The sequence below is a fragment of the Gouania willdenowi genome, chromosome 6, assembly GCF_900634775.1.
Source record: "Gouania willdenowi chromosome 6, fGouWil2.1, whole genome shotgun sequence".
Classification (NCBI taxonomy): domain Eukaryota; kingdom Metazoa; phylum Chordata; class Actinopteri; order Blenniiformes; family Gobiesocidae; genus Gouania; species Gouania willdenowi.
This window is the reverse complement of record NC_041049.1, coordinates 4,821,749-4,836,083: the sequence shown is the minus strand read 5'-3', so window position 1 is coordinate 4,836,083 and position 14,335 is coordinate 4,821,749. Positions and strand designations below refer to the sequence as shown.

Here is a 14,335-nt window from a genome sequence, read left to right as displayed (position 1 = left end):
CGATAACTTCCCATGTCAGAAATTAATGAGGGCCACGGGCCATTTGTCCCTCAATTTAGCTAAGAATGCCCCAAAAAAACCATGTTCCACGAACCAAAACTGCCCGTTTGTTGTCAACTTTTATTCTCTGGAGCGGAACGTTGTTTACGGAAGCTCTGACGTCCACCGCCATCTGTCTGTGTGAGTGAGGTGCTCGCCTCAGCTACCTGAAGCTACTATGCTGCCATAGAACACGGACCGCTACTCGGTTAAAACCAGATAACCATCCAACAAAGGGAACCGATTCATGTTCCTCCGTCAGATCCACCCAAAGTTCCACAAACACGGGGACAGAGATGATCCTGTAGCAACGACTATGAACTGGAAATCAAGATGTCAGGAGATCAAGGTGGATTTCCTGAGGAACAGTTGTCTGAATAAATGAAACCTTAACATATCGTTAAAAAAAAAGGCAAAAAGAATCTTAATGGAATTATAACTCGGAAGTAAAAAAAAAAAAAAAAAAAACATCAAAGCGATCAGCAGATGCCTCTGAAGAAGACAGGTCGAAACAGATCAGATCAAAGGAAGTTTCCTGAAAAATATGTGAAAAAATGAAACCTAGTTTTCAAAAAGAACTTGCTGGAATTATTACGCGGAAGTCAAGGATTTGGGAGGATTTTTTAATGGAAAATCAGAGCCTGAATGTGTCTGATATTCAGAAATTCAGGAGTACTTCATTTAATTTGTGATAAAAGCAATTAATAAACCAGGTCATTTACATTCACATTCACAGGCCAACAGTGTGTTTTTTTAAAGCAATTACATGTGGAGCGATCATTTCTGGCACTCATCGACCCGCAGAGAAAAGACCCGGCGTGTTCGCACACTAGGTAAAAGTAAAGCATGAGTGGGGCGTTCTGCCAGAGCTCATCACAAAGAAAAAGACGAGCTGCAGCGTCTCTGAGGCAAGGCTTGAACCTCCGGCTGCCGACATCCTGTGAGGAAATCCAGGAGTCGGGAGGTTTTACGACAAAATGGAGCGTCGAAACCAGGCGAGTCCTGATTTCTCTCAACAGCTGCAGGCGACGCAGGAGGGGAGGGGTATTTGGGGGGGGGGCTGAGACAACGTGTAAAGCTCACATTAGGCTTTAATTGTATTATTGTGCCAATCTGACCTGTAGGACACGCATTCCTGATTCCCTCAGTGAGTTAGAGACAAGATAAAACCTCTACATCTAGAGCAGAGGTGGGCAACTGTTATCACAGCAGGGTCACAAAAATGTGATTGTCAGATCTGAGGGGCCACACTATCAACATTAACGTCAGCATTTAGAATAATTACCGATCTGAGCATTAGTACAGGCAAGAACAATGAGTCTGTGTTGTCATTTCATGTGTTTTTGGTCGTTTTGTGTATTTTTTTCTCTCATTTTTCACTTTCTGTTGTCGTCTTGAGTGTTTATACTGTCGCTTTGTGTGTTTTGGAAGTAATTTAGTGTGTTTTTCTTTGTTTTATGAGCCAATTTGTTTATTTTTGTTGTAATTTTGAAGCTATTTTTGTGTATTCATTTTCTGTTATCGTTGTCGTTTTGTAATTTTCTTTAAATTTTATGTTGTTTTTTTGTCTGATCTGAAGGCCATGTTGTCAACATTCAGAATATTGACCAATCTGAGCATTAATACAAGCAAGAACAATGAGTTTGTGTTGGCATTTTATGTGTTTTTTGGTCATTTTGTGTATTTTTTCCTCTCATTTTGCACTTTCTGTTGATGTCTTCAGTGTTTTTACTGTTGCTTTGTGTGTTTTTGAAGTCATTTAGTGCAGCAATTCTCAACTGGTGGGTCGGGACCCAAAGGTGGGTCACAGACCTGTACTGGTTGGGTCGCAGACAGCTGGTCAAACATGAATAAATACTTAATGTCTCTCATGTTGGACTTGTTTTTTTATTTTGAAAGAAACTTTTCCTATGACAGGCATGCTGTGAAAAGGAAAATATATAGATTTATGTTTTTAAAAAGATGATATATGTGTGTTTTCAACAGCTATATTTTAAAAACTAGATTCGGTTGGTTGAATTCTAAAAAAAAGTGGGTTGTGATTTAATGACCATAGCAAAATGTGGGTCCCAGGGTGAGATCAGTTAAGAATTCCTGGTCTAGTCTATATTTTTGTGTGTTTTCTGAAGTCATTTTGTGCTTTTGCTTTCAGGTCCACTCAATATTAGAGCGACGGCCGCATGTGGCCCCCTAACCACCAATTGTCCATTTCTGATTTAGAGTTTTCCCTGCAAAAGGAAGATTGTTTTGGTGTCATTTTGGAAAATCCTGTTTTGACTTGAGACTTTGCAAAGACAAAAACTGTAAAAAACCATCTTGTTTACATTTTTCTAAGGCATTAAAGCTAAAGTATGCAGCCACAGTCCTTTTACTGCATTACTAGCACTAGGTGGCATCACATGCCTCCTCAGCTCTGACCACATGGATCCCAAAGAGAGGATGTGGCTGTTTGTGTGTGTGTGTGTGTGTGTGTATGGCTCCTTTTATGAGGAGAAAATGGAAAACTTCCTGTTGAAAACCCAACTCAGCCTTCAGCGATCATGAAATCATGAAATCATCCTAAAAAATGCCACGCCACATTTTCACGCAGCTCCGCGTGGGAATGAATCAGAATTAAAAAAAAAAAAAAAAAAAAAGCCGAGGGAAGGTTGTTTTTTGGGTTTTTTTTCTTTTCTTACCAGCAGTTCCCGTGGTGTGATGGAGTTTTCTGTGTACATGCAGAGTTTCTCAGCTGAAAGCGGCCTACAGTCCTTTAACTTGGAGGCCAGGAACATGCACACGGCCCCCAGGAGCTGCAGGTAGCTCTTTCTGGTGGGCATCACTGCTAGAAATCTGTCCAAGTAATTAATAGCAAGAGGGAACACGTCTTCATTGCTCTTCTCCTCTTCACACACCTGGAAAAACACAAGACAAAGGAATGGGAAAAAGTGTGTTAGATCACACAGAAAATGTGTGAAACTTGGGTTTAAAAATGCAAAATGAAAAAAGATGTCGCCTTTGTTTTATTGGTATTGTTAACTTTTAATAAACCTGAGTGGCTGCAGGAAAAAAAAAAAACTTTTGCAAAGTTTGCAAAACGCAGTTATTCTATGGATTTGTTATACAATGGTGCAAATTAAAATATTAATACAAATGAAAGGGTCTTTCTTCCTCTTCCCCAACCCTTCCATTGTCCTACCCTCACTCCCTCTTCCCTGTTCCCATCCCCCTCACCAAGGTGTGACACTGCTTGTGTCGGCTCCTGTGTCGACCGAAAGTAGAAATAGTTCATAAAGTTTTTTTTTTGTTTTTAACTTTTCAAAACTTTTTAGAAAGTTTGCAATTTAACACAGAAGTGTTTACACACTCTTCTATGGCCCTTGTTATACAATAATGCAAATTAAAATATTAATGTAAATTTAAGGCTCTTCCTTCTTCTTCCCCACCCTTTCCATTGTCCTACCCTGACTCCCTCTTCCCTGTTCCCTTCCCCCTAACCAAGGTGTAACTGTGCCCTCTCCTTTTATATATTCTCCCTTTAAAAATATTTTCCTTATGCATTTGAAATAACGCAAATTAAACTATTAATATAAATTAAAGGCTAATGAAATGTTGGGGTTTTTGAGCATGTAAATTAGGTTTAAGGGCTTCTGTGTCGACCTAAAGTGGAAATGCAACAGAAAGTTTTTTTGGTTTTTAACTTTTCAGAACTTTTTTAGAAAGTTTGCAAAAAGCACAGTTCTTCTATGGCTTTGTTATACAACGATGCAAATGAAAAACATTAATAGAAATTAAAGGGAAATGAAATGTTAGTGGGGTTTTTTTGTGTGTAAATGAAGTTTAGGGGCCTGTGTCGACCTAAAGTGGAATGCATCAGCAGTGTGTGTAACTTGGTTTAAAAAACGCAAAATGAAAAAAGATGTTGCCTTTGTTTCTTAGTATAAAAATGATATTCTTTTGGTTTTAATTTTTTTTTTAAAGTTTGCAAAATGCACAAACGTTTTTACACACTCTTCTATGACTTTGTTATACAATTGTGCACATTAAAATATCAATATAAACTAAAGGCTAATGAAATGTTGGGTGTTTTTCTTATTTGTGTGAGTAAATGAAGTTTAGGAGCTCCTATGTGTGTGTGTGTGTGTGTGTGTGTGTGTGTGTGTGTGTGTGTGTGTGTGTGTGTGTGTGTGCGTGTGTGTGCGCGTGTGTGTGTTCTTATTGCTGCAGAAAGAATTCCCGACTCTCCCACGCCTTTAGTGACTCAGTCTCTTTCTCATTCAATTGTTAAACAGGTTAATAACATCCATGTCAGCTCACCGGGGGGTGAAAACTGGGCCTTATTCTATAATAACGCATATTAAAGTGTAATAATCACATAATAAAATTGGTTGGGGGGGGGGGGGGGGGGGTGCTCGGGCCCCACGTTCACCAACCTCGTGCATCCAGCCTGCGACCACGCGCCTCATGTAGGGCTGGATGTCCTTCTGCACGCGCTGGAAGTAGCAGCACTGAGGTAGGAACCTGTCCTCGATGGTTAACAGACTCTGCAGAACCCGGTCGTCGTGGAGGATGTTTGGGTCCGGCAGGGCTAGCACGGCTGAGTCCGACTCCAGGCAGTAAAGCTCCATGTCTCCACCGCCTTCCTCACTCCTCTCCTGGCTCTCCTTTGGAGCTGTTTCTTCGCTGCAGAGTTGATAAAAGTTTAATGTAAATAAAGTTTAGGGTGTTTTTAAAACTGGGTGCAGCAGCAGCAGCAGGAGGAGGAGGAGGAGAAGTTCCCAGGACGAAGCATGAGGCTCAGAGTCAGACTGCAGGGAGCTGCTGCTGCTGCTGCTGCTCCACCACTGCTCCACAGCACCGCCTTCACAATAAAACACTGCTGCTGCTGCTGCTGCTCCACCACTGCCCCACAGCACCGCCTTCACAATAAAACACTGCTGCTGCTCCACCACTGCGCCACAGCACCGCCTTCACAATAAAACACTGCTGCTGCTGCTGCTCCACCACTGCTCCACTGCACCGCCTTCACAATAAAAGACTGCTGCTGCTGCTGCTGCTGCTGCTGCTCCACCACTGCTCCACAGCACCGCCTTCACAATAAAACACTGCTGCTGCTGCTGCACCCCCCAACCCCCTGCGCTGCCTTCAAAATAAAACACCACAGCTCACATCAGATCATTAATAATTGTTAATACACGATTTATAATATACCATATAATATCATTTATTATCATTAAAATAATATGACATGATATAATAACACTGTTATTATCCATCATCTAATATATATAGTTTGCCCCCTTTAAATAGTAAGTTTTTGAAATTATTCTATATACACCCTTTGAATCAGAAAAAAATTATTCGTCAAATATAGTTTAAAAACAATACAAGGAATTGAATTTGGTGGGGGGGGGGGGGGGGAGTGACCAAGAAAAGTTGGAACACCTAAAACGATTGTTTCTGTCGGTCTTGGCGCATTTCTAATCAAAGTCTAGAGCAATTAGGTACGCCGTGAATGCTACTGTTCTCGGAGCGGATTAAACACAGGAAGTGCATGGGATTGTGGGTGGTCAGGAGGGTGGGCAATAGGGATGGGCAATATGGATTAAAAAATGATCCCCATAATTTCTGGTATTTATCACGATAACAATAAACATCACAATAAATTAAAAAAAAAAAACTATAAACAAGTAAAACAATTTCCAACTTAAAGTGTAAACAGGTTCCTTACAATCACAAATATATACATTTGAATACATCAACACTAGACACATTTAAAAAGGCTACAATAGCTGCTGACTCAAAGAGCTCATGAGCTGATATTTTACGGAATATATTAGTGCATGTGGGTCTATTAGTGTTATTGTATGTAATTCATTTATTTTCTTATTATTTTCTAAAAAAAAAAAAAAAAACAAGCACATTAAAAACACGAATAACTTAATTAGTTATTTATCAACCATGACATAAAGTCATGATTGATAAATAACTCTCTGAAATAACTCGGAATTTAGCCCTCACTCATTTCTTACATGTGCATTTATCGCTTCTATCGTGGGATGACATATTCTTACCGGTGAGAATGTTTTTGACGATATATTGTGAACGACGATATATTTCACATTCTTAATGGGCAACGGTGCAAAATAGAGCATTAAATCCAACAAAAGCATGACAACTTGTTGCTGATCTATTGTTGAATGTTGTGAAAGAACAAATGGAGAAGGAATAAGTTTCTGTTCACTCTTAACACTCGCTTTGACACACTGATGAGAGCCTCTTCTTCAGGGTTAAGTTTCTCTGCTTAGTGAAGTCTGTACTCCAGTAACCACGCCCATAACTGGTTAGCTCATGCAACTGCACCAGAAGCTGTTTGGTGCGGATCAGAAGTTGCGCTCTGAACGCAAACCAAGGTGATATAATTATCACCTGTCCTCATCCCGTTCACACCGTGTCCAGGACTAAACCCTCAGTATGAATGCACTCTCAGTTTGGAGCCGACTGCTAGGTGGTGATCTAAGAAAAGCTAATAGTTCTGCTTGATAAAAATAAATTTCTACCAGAAACAGCATTGACTTGGGGATGGACAACAAGGTCAAGGCACTCCTGATTGTTTTGGGCGTGAATTAAGTTTAATGCGATTGTCGCGCACGACCGGAGCCACGTGTGCGTAGTAGCAGGAATTCAAAATGTGGTGGAAACACCAGCATCAACGGACCACAGTGTCATTCCACTGAGATAACGCCAACGAAGAACAAGTTCCATGACATTTTGGTGGAAAAGCAGCAACAGATATGATGACTGATCGAGAACTCGTGTGGCAGTCAGTGTGCCTTAACGCATGGCATCCTGTCTGATTTTGCTGATATCCGTGCATGCAATGCTGGCATGCATCCAGATAAAAGTAAGAGGATGTACATGCAAATCAGAGAAAAGTGCTTGTGGCCAGAAAGAAACATGTGTTCCCCAAGATAGAACAAAGGAAGTCAGATGGTTTTTTAAGCTTTATTTTTTACTTCTCTTACCTAAAGGCTGTTTTAGTTTTGTACATTTCCCCAATTAAGAAAACTGAAACTATCAGTAGATCCTATCATGGATCTGAGATTTCTGCTTTTGACTTTGTGATAAAGCTTTTGCATTCACTTCCAGTCATTCTCACAGGAACCACTTGACAAACTTCCTCCTTTCACAGATGTCACCAAACTGCTGAATGAGATACGGAGTTTCATTGAGAAAAAAAAGAGCACTGAGGAGCTATTGTGAGAGCCGACTGTGAAGTGAGAGTGGGAACTGTCTCAGAGGGAATGTCAAGGTTAGCAAGATTAGTTCTACTTCAAAGGTGGGGGTGTACGTTTGAGAGGATTCATATCTAAACTGAGGTTTCATGTCAGTGGTTTATCCTCCTGTCTGTGGATGAGGAGGCTGACAAATTCCTACACCAAGGTTTCATCTAAAGGGGATCTTGCTTTAGATGGGCAAATAAGCCAATCGTACTAGACGGTCCAAGCACTGCCACTTGAGGAAAACAGAGGTGTTAGGCCGATAAAGCCGCCTGCTGCTGTTCGTGCATGTGTCCAATGATAACACACGTCAGCTGCTATCACACAGAGGTAACAGAGAGCGCTCGGAGCCCTGGGAAAACGTGGAGGAGCGTGAAATCACCTTGATCCAAAGAATCCTGCCGCATACCAGTCCACTGAACCCCCCAGGGAATTGGGGCCGGAGATGGGAAGTCCGTTACATGTCCACAGAAAGAGTTAGACAAGGAAAGGGAGAAGAGGCAGATGCTGATAGTCAACAATTTTTAATCCGGCGGCTTGGTTTGAAGCTTTACATCATCTTGTGTGTTTCCTGTGCAAGATCAAGAGACTCTCTCCACGAGGGAGGCCTGGCTCGGGATGTAAACACAGGATTTACTTTTACCACTTTCAGGGCCGAGGTTGATTACAGGTTGCCCATGTGCTTAGACACAAGTGGGCTGTTTGGGGTTACAGACAGTAAAGTAGAGGATGCTATGGCAGGAATGCTGTGGTGTGAAGCTCCTCCCACTGCTGACAGATAACTGGTGAAGCTCAGCAAGCGGAGGCGATAAAGTCTTTCCTCTGTCACATGGTTCCGTCCTAGTTGCAGTTGCATCAACCAATTACGCCGCACCTCGAAGAATGGTAAAGTAATTTGTAACATGTATGTTCAGTTACATGCTCGCGTGCTTTTCCTAGTCATGCTTTCAGCAAAGCCATTCTTTTACTCCCACACTTTGAACAGTGACTGTTCGGGGGTTCTCAACAGGTCTAGACTGAAGACTAAACATCAAACCTTATTGGTTGTGGCTCACAAACCCAGCCATGTATAGTTTCTAGCTAACAAAATAGCTCCCATAAAATAAGTGTCAATCAGTACGACACTAACTTTTAAGATAAGACAAGATATAACTTTATTTCATCTCTGTGGGTGAAATTCAGAATTTTCATCAGCTCAACAGAGTATGGAAGACAACTAGAAAGTATACAATTAGCACAGTGTAGATACATGGAGTAAAAAAGAAGACATTTTACAATAAATAAAGAAAAAATAACTATTCCACACATATTCCTACTCCAGTGACAGGACAAAATCCCAACCTCTTATAAAAAACAGACACAATCCAAATCTCATGTGTAAATGAAAATAATGACATTGTAACAAATATTTTATACCGATTAGGGTTATAATAATAATAATAATAATAATAATAATAATAATAATAATAATACATTTGATAAATAGAAGAAAATGGACAAGTGGGAGGAATTTCCTCCACTTTATAAAGGGTTTTGTCAAGGGTACAAGTGGTATTATCCTCTATACACTAGATTGTTATGGTTTGTTTTCATTTTTTTATATTCCTATTGAGTTGAGAAGGTCACACCCAGAGGAAGTATGTAAGTATATGTCTAAAGTTAAAGTCAATCTTCTTTAATTTCTCTAAGCGCATAAATATCATGAGGAAAGTGGATCAACAGATATCATTGTGTCACAGTACGACTACATTAATTAGATGATATTTTATTGTGGTGAACATAAACTTACTCCTCACTAGATGTGGGCTGTGCACAAGTCTGTACTTGTACAATATAAACAACATTTTAGCAGCAGAATTACTAAAATCACAAAGTGCAGATAAAGTACTACAGGTACATGTGTTTTTCTGTGTGGTGAAATGAGGGTTTGAGCTACGCACTAAGTGCTAGCCAAGCCTTCACTTAGCCAATTGCAACAAAAGATAGCACTAGTATTTAGCCAGAGTACCCATAGTTGGCTCGTACACTTTTCATGCAGACAACCTAACTGTCCTTAGCTTAATGTGCCTTTTAAGTTAGCATATTGGTGCAAAATAGTTAGCTGCTATGTAAATATGCTAGTTCTGAAACGCTATAGGCTACAGACAGTGAAAAGCTAGCATGCTTTGGCTAAAGGCAGGCATACACTGTGCGATTTTTGGCCCGTTTTGAGCCAATTTTCAACTCGTGCGACTATTTTGTGGGATCGTGCGAGTCTCTGCTAGATCATGTGTCGTGCATCGTGCAGTATACATGGGGTCACGAAAAGCGATTAACACCTCACGACCAGCTCCCGATCAGCAATCGTAGGTTTTAATGATTTCAAACGATGTTTGAAATCCAGTCGCATTTCCGGAAACAAGAACCCGACATGTCGTGTATGAACGTACAGTGTGAGCAGTCAGATTGTGATAGAGTATCGGTCCGTACAGTGTGAGAACATGCATCGTGAGTTGCACACATTCGGGCTCTGCGTCTGAGTCTCACAGTTTGAGCTGGATTAATGATTATTCTGCCTTATCAAATAAGTGTGTAATATTAATTAGCTGATTCGCACTAATCACGTTTAGCCTAGAGTTAGCTGATTAATGTTTAGCAATTAGCTAGAGCAAATTTAATATGGTTGATTTTTTTAGTACACTGTTTTTATTGAAGTTCTCCACAATTACATTATTTAATGCAGCATCACAAGTCCAAAAAATATAATGTCCAGTTACACATTAAAGACCATGTTACATTGTTTTCTGGTTGATGTCGTGGTTGATTTTTTTTAATTAGTAAAAATTCTCCTCCTTAATTGTTCAATTTTTTCTTACTTCTAGAAATAATTATTTCTCTTTTGGCTCTAGGCATGTTAACATTTAAAAACCACACACTAACTGAGGCAGCAGGGGAGTTCCTAACTGTCTCAGGAATGTTTTGACTAAAATAAAAGCCGTCATTCAAACTCAAATGGCAACATTTGAGGAGACAATGAGGGGACAGATAACAGCATCCGGGCCTGGTCCGGGTCTCAAACACAAGGGGGTTTCTTTTCTTTCTGTCCAGGCCTTGTTCACTGCTGAATCTCCCTCTCCTCCTCCTAATTTTCCTGTTCCTTTCTCCTTTTTTATGACGACGGCAGCCTAAAAGCATGACGTCCAGCAGCTTGCATCCCTTAGCAGAGCCTCAGTGAATGTTGTCATGTTCTCAGAACGAGTTCAGGAGTGATAGAGGAAGAAAAAAAACACAAAAATCCTCATGGACGATGTTCCATGTAAGTGTAGCCCTACGGCAGACATGGGTAACTGGCGGCCCGGGGACCACATCTAATTTTGTGCGGCCCCCAAAATAAATCCCCAAAAATTGTATTTCAGAAGTTGGAAGGCATGTAAAGCCCCACAAAATAACTCCTAAAACAGCAAAATGCACAATGTACACAAAAAATTCCAAAAATACACAAAATGACAACAAAGACAGACACAACAATCACTTAAACAAACAAAATGACTCCAAAAACACAAAAACAACAACACTTTACCGAATAGCTACAGACACACAAACCTTCAATAAAATTGCACAGAAAAACACAGAAAACAACAACAAAAATACAGAAAGAGACCCCAAAAACACACAAATAGACAATAAAAATGCAGAAAATGACAGAAAAATACACAAAATAACAACAGGAACACACAAAAAACATACACGACTCCAAAAACAAACATAATGACTAACAATACTGCAGATGAAGACAAAAAAAAAGAGACAAAAACTCTTTTTTCCCCCTGTATTAATGCTCAGATTGGTCATTATTCTAATGCTAATATGAATATTGATAATGTGGCCCTCAGATCCAATATGATCACATTTTTGTGGTCCCCGCTATGATAGAGTTGCCCATCCCTGCCCTATAGTTTGAAGATACTAATCTCCCATTTCATGTGTTAGCAATAAACAAACAAAGATATTAGATAATTAGTGATTTAGATAGACGGTGAGGTCATTTTTATGAAATACTCTTTTGTACTCCTCGCCCTCCCAGCAGAGTTTTGCAGAAAGTCATAGTCAGAGGTCTCTTCTTTAAAACGCCCCGAGACTAATAAAATATCCAGTATTGTGATCTTTTAATAGATATTCTTGAAAAATGTGTCTCAGAAGTGAAAAATCTCATTGTTCAGTCAAGCGTTCAGTCACACGCTGCAAGCGACATAGACTGGATTTTAAATGGATGAGGTCACATCCTCTGCAGTTCACAGTGAAGCCTAGAAGGAATAACATTGATATCTGGATAAGACAAAAGCAGCATCTGTCCCGTCTCTCTCTGCATGTCAGACTGTAAAAGAGCAGACTTGCATGTACAGTAACATGCACAAGGCCTTAGCATGTGTCTGCAAAGTGGAGCAATGCTTTCTGTTATATGACTAGGCTGTGGGGGCCCCTCTTGTTCTGTTCCAGGAGTCAAATCTGAAGTCGTCACCCCAGTTTTTCAGCTCACAATGCACAGATGTCTGAGGGCAGCGAGAGGGGGCAGGGGTTTGGGGGGAGACCAAGGCTGGGCTCAGAGGCAGCAACTCTAATAAGTGTGTGAGGTCAGAGATTAGAGAAGGAAATGGACACACACAGTTCCTTAAGCAGGGGTCTCAAACTCTGTCTGTGGACCAATGGCAGCACTTGGTTCTTACCACATTTATAATAAAGAAAACTACAAAATCAGAGCATATACATTTCTTAGAATAATTCTTAAAAATACAAAAACCAAACAAAATTTTCTCGACATTTGTTCCGTCCACCAAGGATTTTTTCACCGGTTTTTATGTATTTGTTTGTTTGTTAACAGGATTATGTCAAAAGTACCTAATGTTCTTTGACAAAATTTTGACCAAAGATAGAACTTACACCATTGAAGATTCAAGTTCATTTTGGAGAGGATCTGGAGCAATTTACTGATTACCGATTAGTTTAAAAAAAAAAAACATTCTCATTATTTCATTTCTCATTATTGGCAAAATTTCAAAAAATCATATCTTGATCTTTATGAAATTTGACTCAGTTATGTTGGATTGGTTCCTCAATTACATCACAGAGTTTCCTCCAGATCAGATCGGATACAGCATTTTCATCGCGATTTTTCGGAAGAGGTGGGGGCCCATACATTTGGACCCACTGTAAGGTTATTAATGGAGATAGAAATGTCTTCCAACCCTTTAAAGTCTAATGATTATGGTAAAATGATCAGGATCAGTGATCGAAATAACTGTCAATATCTGGCAAAGAAGAGATTTGGAGCTTGGCAGAAGTTTGCACTCTTGTTTTTAGTTCCTGATACATGAAGACCATTTTTTTTTTTTACATTATTTAATACAATCAAAGACAAAGAGCTAGACAGATAGATAGAAACACATAATAACCAGAACAAAGACTGTTATGAACTCAAATGATGCCGTCTCTGTCATTACCTCAACCCTCTTACAGTATACGGGGCTGGTCTTTCTATTTGATTAGCTGCTGTCTGATACAAAGCCTATCATAGCTCGGGCGAAGGCTGGTAAATATGTCGTGTATCCTAGAACAGTGGTCTCCAACAACCAGGACCAGAGTCGCAGAGAAAGAATAAAGTTTTTTTTAAAATGGAAATACCTTCCAGGTATTTTGTTTTGAAAAATTGCCAATTCAATGCAGAGAGTGCTGAAGAGCTTTTTTTATTAAGGTACACTCATCCACAACACCCTCACTTCTATGAAAGTATGATAGCGGTATGTGGCACACAAAAATGTTGGGGACCATTGCCCTAAAAGAACCTGAGATATGTTACATTTAAAATCCTAAAAGGCCTCTTGGTTGTACGTTTCCTCTGCAGCTTCAATAATACTCTTACCCAATGAAAGACTCCCATTCCCACCTCAGCATTCTCCGGAATCGGTCAGATATCAGCACAAAAAGAAGCATGAGATTATATCAGCCTGCATCTAAGATATCTGATACAAGCCGTCCATTCCAGACTCTGTTACAGCATTTCTAATAAATGGGTCAGTTTGTCTCATACCTACTGTTGCTGAAAAATTGTTCTTTCCACAGTACAAAATAAGCAACAATGGTATGTATGAATCGTGCAGGTATCACATCGTATCGATATCGTAATCAGACAGCACGCAAGGTAGCAAAATCAGTATCATATCGGAAGTGAAAAAGTTGTACTAAATCAATACCTTTGACTGTCTTGATTAAGGGGAAGAACTTTTGTCAAGAGTTTAAATTTTGAAGGGGAGGGCTTTTGCAGAACCGGAGTCTTGGATGGAACATTCAGACTCAATGAGCGACCTTGGCTTAGGTGGTAAAGTCTTCTGATGGAGTGGTTGGATGATCCCAGTGTTATACATGTGTCGAAGTGTCGTTGGGCAAGGCACTGAACCCTAAGTTGCTCCCAATAGTCAACTAGCGCCTTGCAGGGCAGGTCAGTCCCATTGTTGTGTGAATAAGAGTCCATTTACCATAGGTGTTAAGATAATCTGTAGGCATGTTGGCAATGGCAAGTCTGGACATGGACAAATGTTTTTCATTTGATTATACTATTAAACTAAAATAATTGATGATTATTGAAGATATTTCATTGCAAAATGTATGTGGTTTTTTGGGACATAAAATAGGAGACGTTGGACTGGACGTTTGGAATCTCTGTTCTGGAGCAATGGTGGACAACTGGAGTGATGTGAAGACGTGTGGGTGGATCCTGGTAACAGCCGACTTCCTGTGAGTGATCCTTGAATGAGTGACAGCTCATCATAGACAGGATGTCCAATAGGAAGGCACTCCTGCAGCTGGCCACTCAATGACCTTGGATCAAACAAAAGTAAGTCCTTCTTCTTCCTGCTCTCAAGCACGCTCACTGTGCCTAGGGAAAAACGAGGCATTAATCAGCTGCAGAAGACCGAGCTATTTCCAGTAAATTGGCATATTCTGTGAATTTATTTTTAGGCCAACGGGCCTCAAAGCTCTACAAATAAAACCATTTTCTTCAT

General features: G+C 40.1%; 1 protein-coding gene across 2 annotated transcripts in view; it reads right to left on the bottom strand.

Moving 5' to 3' along the window:
• The window catches only part of LOC114466054 (G1/S-specific cyclin-D2-like), a 58,158-nt gene that overhangs the window by 16,812 nt on the left and 27,011 nt on the right, over positions 1-14,335 (bottom strand). Inside the window, exons 2-3 of one of the 2 annotated variants that reach the window (XM_028451495.1) lie at positions 4,452-4,701; positions 2,718-2,933 (exon numbers count right to left, since the gene is read on the bottom strand). In XM_028451495.1, coding sequence (XP_028307296.1) covers positions 2,718-2,933; positions 4,452-4,646 — 411 coding nt within the window. In that variant the 5' untranslated portion in view covers positions 4,647-4,701. Of the gene's footprint in view, positions 1-2,717; positions 2,934-4,451; positions 4,978-14,335 lie in introns of those variants that run through there. The other variant, XM_028451494.1, reaches the window with a different exon arrangement.